Source organism: Cetorhinus maximus, chromosome 18 (assembly GCF_964194155.1).
Source record: "Cetorhinus maximus chromosome 18, sCetMax3.hap1.1, whole genome shotgun sequence".
NCBI classification, from domain to species: domain Eukaryota; kingdom Metazoa; phylum Chordata; class Chondrichthyes; order Lamniformes; family Cetorhinidae; genus Cetorhinus; species Cetorhinus maximus.
In genome coordinates, this window is record NC_135896.1 from 60,389,440 (window position 1) to 60,399,650 (window position 10,211).

Below are 10,211 nucleotides of genomic sequence, written 5' to 3' on the forward strand. Positions count from 1 at the left end.
CAGGTCTGGCAACTATGAAGAGAGAAAACAAGTTAACATTTCAGGTCAATTACTTTTCATCATAATGGTCATAAAGGATATGATAACTGGACACTTAGAAACTAATGGTAGGATTGAGTAGAATTGAGATGGATTTATGAAAGGGAAATCATGGCCTGAATTTTCCTGTTGGCGATTTGGGGGCGGGGCTCGCTCGCCGATGAGAAAATGACGTCGGGAGGAACCCCCGACGTCATCCCGCCCCATTTAAATATTCAGGAGGTGGGCGGACAGCAAAATCAGCTGTCTGCCCGCCGACCTGTCAATGGCCAATTGAGGCCATTGACAGGATAATTAAGGTAATTAAAGGCCCTGCCCGTCCAACCTTAAGGCTGGCCCCAGCAGGCTTCTGATAAAACATGAAACCTCATCCACTGGCAGGATGAGGTTTCATGTCCATTTTAAAAATCTTAAATAAACTTTATGTGAGATTTATTAACATGTCCCATCTCGTGTGATATTGTCACATGAGGGGATATGTTAATTTTTTTTATTTTTCTATTTTGACACTTTGAAGCACTGTCAGTGATCTCCCTGAGACTGCACTTAGTCTCAGGGAGCAGTGCACTCTTTCACCCGCCCACTTAAAATGGCGTTGGAGCCCGCTTCGGCAGCAGAGTTCAGCTGCCCGCCCACCGCCAAGCCGGTGGGGCCCACCCGCCTACCTAGGACAAAATTCTGCCCTATGTTTGAGTAACCTGTTGGGAGTTTTTTTGAAAGATGTAACTAGCAGAATAGCTAAGGCAACCAGTGGATGTGGTGTATTTGGATTTTCAGAAGGCTTTCATAAGGTGCCACACAAGAGGTTAGTAAACAAAATTAGAGCACATGGGATTGGGGGTAATGTACTGGCATGGATTGAGAATTGGTTAACGGACAGAAAATAGAGAGTGGGAATTAACAGGTCATTCTCAGGTTGGCAGGCCGTGACTAGTGGGGTACCAGCAAGCATTTTTTTTTTAGCTTACTTTCGAGCAAGGCTGTCCAGTCATGTTGAGCGGCAGGTCTAATCAACACGAATTTGGACCCGTCATTAAGAATGGCGTGCATTTTGTTGATATAATCATGCTGGTTAAGGATGACTATTCCTGTCCCTTTGTCAGGTTTACTGGTGTATATGTCCAGTTTGGTCTTAAAGCCACGCAATGCTGTAAGACACTTGCATTCCATGTGAAAATCAGATAGGGCTGTGGAGGCTCAGTCAGTGAGTATCTTCAAAGCAGAGTTCGATAGATTTCTAGATTCCAATGATATCAAGGGATACAGGGTTAGTGCGGGAAGAATATGTTGAGGTAGAAGATTAGCCATGATCTAATTGAATGGCAGAGCAGGCTTGAAGGGCCAAATAGCCTACTCCTACTCCTATGTTCCTGTGGTGAAAGGGATAAGGAGTGGGACTAGCTGATTTGGTCTTTCAGAAAGCCTGCATAGAATTGATGGGCAAAATGGCCTCCTTTGGTGCTGTAACCATTCCTTGATTCTATATCCCTTTGTGCGTTTAACATCTTTAGTGGTTAGTTTTAAGCTCGACTTAGTAAGGATTTAATATTAGTAGAGTAAATAAATGTAAGTCAAAGGAAAAAGGAGTTAAATTAGCTAGTTTCCAATCTACTAAGACCCTTCCAGAAACTAAGGAATTTTGAAAGATTAAAACCAATACATCTACTATCTCTGTAGCCACTTCTTTTAAGCCCCTGGGATGCAGGCCATCTGGTCCTGGGGACTTGCCAGCCTTTAGGTTTAGTAGTTTTCCCAGTGATGGTGATTGTTTTAAGTTCCTCCTTCTTGTTCAGCTATTGATTTTCAAGTATCTTTGGGAAGTTTTCTAAGTCTTCTAGAGTGAAGACAGACAAAAAATACCTGTTCAATGTCTCTGCCATTTCCTTGTTTCCCATTATCAATTCCCCAGACTTACTCTCTAGACAATCAACACTAGCTCTAGTTACTCTTTTACTATTTAAATACTTGCAGAAACTCTTATATGTCTTTATATTAATAGCTAGCTTTTTTTCATACTCTACTTTTTCCCTCTTTTTTTTTGTCATTCTTTGCTGGTTCGTAAAACCTGAACGATCTTCTGACCTACCACTATTCTTTGCAGATTTGTTTAGCGTTTCTTTCAATTTGTTGCTATTCTTAACTTCCTTATTCAGCCGCAGATGGTGTATCCTTCTGAAAGATTCTTTCTTTCTTTGCTGTGAGTTATTCAATATCTCCTTAAAAGCCTGCCACTGCATTTCTACCGTCCTATCTTTCAACTGAGTTTCCCAGTTTACTTAGCCTCTTAACATTATAATTACTTTTATTCAGGTTTAAAACACTGGTCTTAGACCCACATTTCTCCCCTTCAAACTGAACATGAAATTCTATTATGTTGATGATCGCTGTTGCTCGAGGCTCCTTCACCACAAGGCTATCGATTAATGCTAAAAGCAAAAAACTGCAGATGCTGGAAGTCCAAAGCAAAAACAAAAATAAAAATATCTGGAAAAACTCAGCAGGTCTGACAGCATCGGCGGAGAGGAGCACAGTTAACGTTTCGAGTCCGTATGACTCTTCAACAGAACTAAGGAAAAATAGAAGGGAGGTGAAATATAAGCTGGTTTAAGGGGGGGTGGGACAAGTAGAGCTGGATAGAGGGCCAGTCATAGGTGGAGATTGCCAAAAGATGTCATAGACAAAAGGACAAAGAGGTGTTGACAGTGGTGATATTAGCTAAGAAATGTGCTAATAGGTGACATTAAGGGTAGAAAGCAGGACGAGCAAGGTACAGATAGCCCTAGTGGGGGTGGGGTGGGGGGGAAGGGATTGAAATAGGCTAAAAGGTAGAGATAAAACAATGGATGGAAATACATTTTAAAAATAATGGAAATAGGGGCTGTCTCATTGCTCATTACCAGGTCTAGAATAGCCTGCTCCCTGGTTGGCTCTAGAATGTACTGCCCTAAGAAATTGTCGCAAATACACTCTACAAACTTATTTTCCAGGCTACCTTTGCCAATCTGATTTGTCACATCTATATGTAGATGAAAGTCACCCATGATTATTGTGGTACCATTCTTACACACCCCATTTATTTCTTCCTGTATACTCAGTCCTACCATGTAACTACTGTTAGGGGGCCTATAAACTACTCCCACAAGTGACCTATTTCTTATCTCTACCCAAACTGATTCTACTTCTTGCTGTTTCAAGCTAAGATCATCTCTCACTACTGTACTAATGACATCCTTAATATGCACACACACACACACACACACCCACCCCCCACCACCACCCCTACCCATGCAAATTGGCATGGGCTACTGGCACTAGTACTGGGACAGGAGGAACTATACTGTTGGAAAGGGCTGCACATGGACCAGAATGGGACCAAGGTCCTAGCAGACAGGATAACTAGATCTGTGGTAGGACTTTAAATTAGTAAAATGGCAGAGAGATCTGGTGAAAATAACTTAAGTCTGAAGATTTTTTTAAAAGATGAGAGCAAAGGTCAGACCAAGTTAAGAAACAGGATAATACAAACTGTCAGTAGTACAGATAAAACAGAAGTATAAAAGGACCATTAAAAATATAGTAAAAGAAAGAACTATTGAAGATGAGCAGCCTGTACAGCAATGTACACTGTATCCAAAATAAAAAAAGTTAACTGGAGACAATAATTTGTAGTAAGGAACCAGATGTTGCAGAAATACTGAAACATGGCTACATAAAGAACACGACTGGCAACTAAATATTGCATGTTATAATTAGAAAGGATAATTAGAGATAAAGAAGGGACATAACTAGCAGAAGGATAGAAACAGAATCAATTTTTAATGAAATAACAGATAATGGATTCAATCATGCTAATAAGGTATACTACTGACCACCTTGTAGTAAAAAGGTGGAGAGAAAAATATATAACCAGAAATGTGTAAAGGGCATAGAATAATAGTCATGTATATTTTCACTACTACCAAATAAAGAGGTAGCAAGAGAGTCACTGAGAACAGAATTTTTACAATGGTTGCTGGACTCCTTTCTTACCCAGTATGTAAAAAGCCCAACAAGGGAAAGAGCATTGCTGGGTCTAATTATAGGAAATACATCAGAATAAATTAGCAAAGTCAGTGTATGGGGTCATCTAATCAATAGCAACCACAACGCAATATAGTTTAACATAAAGGTTGTGAAGGAGATAAGTAATAAAAGATCAAAGTAACACGAGGTACCTTAATTTTAAGGGAATGAGAATGGAACAAGGGAAAACAAACTGGAAAATTTTACTGACAAAGAGAAGTAGAACAGCAATGGGAAGCATTTAAAATGATGATCAATACAGTCCAGGAGAATTATGTTACACTGAAAAATAAGAACAAACTATCCAGTGATGATGCCATAGATGAATAAAGAAATGAGGGAAACTAAAGTAAAAGGCATACACTAAGTACACAGACGTAAAAGGAGAGGATAACAGAAGGTTAAGGTTAGGAAAGCAAATTATTAGGAAGGCCAAAATGAAACTACAAAATTAAATTATCAAGGAATTACATGTCTGTGTCACAATGCAATGCCTCCAGTAAACATTGCTATTTTCAAAGCTTGGCTGGGGAAGACAAGAACCTGCTTGCATCCAATCAACTACTCGTTAAGCTCCTTAAGGGGTTCATTGACAGGCTGGGTAGGACAAGAAGGTGATTTCCAAACTGCGGATCAGCAAATCCAAGCAACCCGGTGCAATGAGGGAGCCATCAATTAATGTTCATCTGTGGCTCAGTTCATAGCACCCTCGCCTTTGAATCAGAGGGTTGTGGGTTCATGTCCCACTCCCGGAAAACCAAGAACTGTGATTGTACTCGAAAGAGTTGCAATCTGTGACTGTTGATAACTCGAAAGAGTTTGAACCAAAAGAGTTACTGTGTCAAAGTAGGTGTAGTACCTTTACATTGGCCATTTGGCCACTTCTCTTCCCTGTGAGGCTGTTGGCTTTCTATGTCCTGCCTCCTCTATTCTGGAAGGCAGCAGCAAATCAAGTCATGGCTGCTGTCTGATTTTGAGGATTGTACTCAGTGGTCAGTTCCCACCTCCTGGTAGTGCTCGGGGTCACTGATGAGGCATTGAGTTCACCTTTGGCCCAATTGTGGAATTTCCATTTGAAGATAGCGTAGTGTCAGAGACTTAGACGTAGGGCGGGGTTGGGTCCTGGAAATGATTGTTGATTTTCCGACCCTGGATTTAAAATCATGTCCTATATATTTGATTTTCCTAAATACCTTCAATAAGGCACTGCATAGTAGATTCATGACTAAGGCAGAACATACAGGCCTGAATTTCACACGCCCCTGCTATCAGGTTTTTAAGTGGAGGGACATGAAATTGAAGGAACAGGATTCCCTTTGGGTTCCCACCCACCCTGACCTTGCAATGATTTTACGCTGGGGCGGGCAAGGCCTCGGACGGGATGCCTGCCCTTGTCCCAATTGAGGCCCTTAAATGCCAATAATTGTCCACTTAGGCAGAGTCAACATGGTTTTGTGAAAGGGAAATCATGTTTAACCAATTTATTGGAGTTCTTTGAAGGAGTCATATGTGCTGTGGATAAAGCGGAACCAGTGGATGTACTGTACTTTGATTTCCAGAAGGCATCTGATAAAGTGCCACATTAAAGGTTATTGTAGAAAATAAAAGCTCATGGTATAGGGGGTAACATATTGGCATGCATAGAAGATTGGCTAGCTAACAGAAAGCAGAGAGTTGGCATAAATGGATCTTTTCTGGTTGGCAGGACGTGACGAGTGTTGGCAATGTGTTCCCCACTGACTCTTCGGATGGTGGGAAGGGAGACCCCGCCATTAGAAAAATTCAGGCCATAGAGTCAAGGGACAAGGAACAGAATGGATAGCAAGCTGGCTATGAAACAGAAAGTAGACAGATGTGTTTAAGGTAGTTACTCAGACTGGCAGAAAGTCATAAACAGGATTAGTGCTGGGACCATTCATGTTCACCGTTTACATGAATGTTTTGCTTTTGGGAATTAGAAGTACAATTTCAGAATTTGCAGATGACATTAAGTTGGAGAATGTAGTTATTTCAGAGGAAGGCTGCTACAAAATACAGGAAGACATTAATAAACTTGCAGAATGGATTTGTAATTGGCAAATTAACTTCAATATAGGTAAGTGTAATGTGGTACATTTTAGTAGGAAGAAGAAAGAGACCATAAGTTTCTTGAACAACAGGGGCAGAATTTAACACCCTACCCTGTGGCAATCTTTGTGTCCGCAGGGACGCGATGTACAAGCCTCTAGATAAAGGGGGAAAAGATGTGCCCAACATCACCCTCATCCTGATGGCCACCTTTGTGTGCGGCTGCATCAAGCTGTGCGTAGACCCTCGGTACGCAAACACCAAGTGTCACTACGTGCTGAGGTTCTACCTGTCCCCGGTGTTGCAAAAGATGGATCTGGCCATGCTGCCGCAGAACGCTCCAAGTAGTTGGACCACCTGTTCCTCATGGAAAAATTTATGCAGAAAAACATCTTTGACCACAAGTCCATCAGCCAGTGGCCGGCACGTAACGTCTTAGAGGCCCTGCGGGAAAAGAAGATGGTGGATCCTGTCGAATGGTTCCCCGAGCAGAATGTCAAAGTCACTTGGCAGAATGCCTCATCGCCAGAACTTTCCAACAAGCACCAAGATGTAGCTTGGCTGGTGGTGAGAAAGGCCCTCCCCATCAGATCCTTCCAACATGCCAGGAATCTCACCCCCTCTGCACGTTGCCCTCAAGGTGGCTGTGGTGGGGAAGAGACTGTTGTTCACCTTGTGGAATGTGCCTTTGCAAAGAAGGTCTGGAGACAGATGCAGTGGTTTTTGTTGAGGTTTATCCTGGGCAGTGCTGTGACACAAGACTCTGTGCTCTACGGGCTGTTCCCAGGGGGACACACCAAGACAAACATCAACTGCAGCGGCAGGATCATCAACTCGGTGAAAGACGCTCTTTGGTCTGCCCGAAACTTGTTGGTCTTCCAGTGCAAAGAGTTGTCCCTGACCGAGTGTTGCAGATTGGCACATTCCAAGGTCCAGGACTACGTGCTGAGAAACGCAGTAAAGCTTGGGGCAGCCGCCGCAAAGGCCCAATAAACAAAGTTCGCTGTCTAAGACCTTTCTGCCATAGTGCACCGAGGGGCTGGGAAAGGTATAGACCCCTCGGGTTGTACGGCTCACAATAAATGTATGCATTAAATACTAATTGTATTATAATTGTATTGAAGCGCCTCAGAGTGCAACATGATGGAGGTTGATAACTCCAATACCATTGCACTGTCTGACTGTCTGTAATGACCATATTGAAATGATTGTAATATTCATTGATTGTATTGAAGCATCTTGTGATCCATGTGTAAAAGTTGAATATGATTGCACTTTTTGAGTTGGCAATTTAGAAATGTTTTGTAATGTTCGTTCAGATATTTTATGAATAAAGTATGCTTTTCAAAAACATTTTGGTGTCAGGGCAGTAGCTGCGCAGTTAGGGACCACGCCACCTTCTCAGCTGCACCTCAATTAAGTCCATGGCAGGAAGGCACACCTTCCTACTTCACCCACAATTGATGGCCTTAATGCCCACTTATTGCTGATATTAATCCAGCAGCAGGTATGAGGTTCAACATGTTATGGGCTTCAAAGGGGTCCCTCGTTGAAAGGCACTCAATGTCTGCTGAGAGCCACCCCACCCCACCCTTGCTGCTGAACCCCCTCCTTCCCCTGCGAACCCCACTCACAAACTCCTCCCACTTTAACTCACATGTGGCCTGGGATCCAGATACGATCCTGGGCGTCGCGTGGGTGTCGTACCAGCCCCCGCCTCCGCGGTTGTACAGCTGTTCAGTAGTGCAGCTAATCTCTGATGACTGGCAACTGTCACAAGGCAGTACTTTCACCCCAGGGGTCCTTGATCCCGGGAAAGGCCCACCGCTGTCCAGTTAAGCATCTGTGTGGCACTTAATTCAGACAGCCTTCCCTAAAAGAGGCGATGTGGGGCTTCCGTTGGCTTTCCAGCCGGTTTAACAAGACCCCTGTTGCCTCTATTAAATACTATCTGAAGTGTGTAATTGGGGTAGAGGAGCAGAGAAATCTGGGCTATAGATACACATATTACTAAAAGTAGTGAAGCAGGATAATAAAGCCATTTTTTACAAAATCAAGCAAAGCACTGGGGTTCATTTCTAGAGGGATAGAATTGAAAAGCAGACCGAATGGCCTCATTCTATCCCAGTATTTTATGGAATCCTTTGAGAAGATGTGCCATTTCTGCACCTATTACCTCTTGTTGCCAGTATTATTTACTAAATTCTCTGTCTGGTGGCATATTGCCTATGCTTGTCCTTTGGACAAAAGGCTTCACAGGCAGCTCTACCCAGCATTTCACAACAGTCTTTCTGAAGTCACATGCTAAACGTGTGATCCCACATTTTACTTTTATTGTGCCATGTTAGGTGTCCCTAATTAACCAAATAATTTTGAGCAATGGAAAACTTATACATTTGAATTCTTTTTAATTCTTCTGGCAGGGAGGCAAATACACAACCTCTAAGTTACTGGGCCAAATAGAAATGACTATTATATGTCAAACACTATAGGAACTTCTAACAATAATTTGTGGAGTGTTCTCGGTAAATTGCTTAAATGTTCTAAATATTGGTTAAACTTAGTTGCTCACATGAACTTTAAAATAATATTGCTTGGTGTGAAAAACATAATTTATTTTTAGTTATAATAATCAGTTTGTCTCCACATGAATTGACAGTTTTTTAATATATATCTTTCCCTATAGATCATACCAAAATATGACACTATAGTACAGACAACAGATGATACTTGGCACATACCATATGATGAAGAGGGAGTAGAGAGATGTTCCTATGAAGTTCCACGTAAATGGCTGTGTCTTCAAAGACATAACTGAAGAGAAGCAGTGGCTGGAAATTCTGATGCTACCTGTTTCCTGTGTTTTTGTTTTCAAAAAAGTGTTCTTCATTTTTACATTTAATATTTATTTCGACATCTTGGAATGTTTTATTTTGTTTCTCAATTTCCTTCTACATTTTTTGCCTTTTCTTCAAAAAGCTGTGACTTGTGTTTCAACGTGTATTTTCAGGTGGTAATAGCTTCTGCTGCCTCAGCCAAATAGCCATTCTTCCTGTGTCAGCCTAGACAGCTTCAGTGGTCGTTTTGAACCTGGAGACAAAACCAACACGATCCCCACATAAAACATGCACATTCAACATCCAGCTTAGCTTAATGGGTCGTTATCATGAGTGACAACCCTGTCTCCTTTTTTTGAAATTTGTTATCTCATTGCATTTATCTCCCCCCACAAACAGTCAAGTAGTTTAAACAGTATAAAAAAGGTTCAAGTGAAAACTCTGATCAAAAAAGTTCAATACATGTAGTGATTTATGGTAGTTCCTGTCAAGGTATCCTGGCTGAGTTCAGCTGGCTCAGTACAGATAAAGATTCAAAACATATTGGTCCATATAGCCTAATAACCATATCATGTGTCAATGTGTCACTGAGGGAATCTGGACATTAATTAATCTTTTAGTTACATTTTTGAATTAAGCATTCAATGTATTTGTCTCTTAGGCACCACAGAGCTTCTGTGATGTAGATGATCTGTAGGTAGGTAAAATACACAACTTTAGACTTTTCAACCAGTTCACATTCAAGTTAAAGTAGTATTCTTGTTATCCTTTGATGAGATAACAGGAATGCTTTACTTTTTAAAAAAAATGTTGATTCTTTTAAAAAGTTGTTTTTGGGTGATTTTGGTTGAAGAATCATGATATTAGTGATTCCCAGATTAATGTGGAAAAGTTAAGCATGCAGCTTCTTCGAATAGATTTATATCTTAGGCCTCTTAATAAAATGATTTTTTCAAGTTTCATTAGAATTAGCTGCTGAGTATCCTATAGTACAAGAAAATGCAAATACAAATGTAATGTTTTAATTTAAATTGTCATATCTCAGGATTAAAGTAACATTGAAAATTCTGTAAGATTTATACTTTTTGTGCAAATATATTCACTAATACTTGGTTCCTTATAAAATAAAAGTAAAATCAATCAATGTGTACCTTTATTAATTGAATAAAACCAATATTATATACTAACAAAAAAGGTTTAAACTTA

At 40.9% G+C, this 10,211-nt stretch overlaps 1 protein-coding gene across 6 annotated transcripts in view; it reads left to right on the plus strand.

The window, feature by feature from the left end:
* prorp (protein only RNase P catalytic subunit) overlaps positions 1–10,149 on the plus strand; it is a 95,922-nt gene extending 85,773 nt beyond the window's left edge. For all 6 annotated transcript variants that reach the window (XM_078562756.1, XM_078562752.1, XM_078562755.1 and 3 more), the window contains one exon: positions 8,855–10,149. In XM_078562756.1, coding sequence (XP_078418882.1) covers positions 8,855–8,986 — 132 coding nt within the window. In that variant the 3' untranslated portion in view covers positions 8,987–10,149. The remainder of the gene's footprint in view (positions 1–8,854) is intronic.
* Positions 10,150–10,211: the final 62 nt, after the last annotated feature.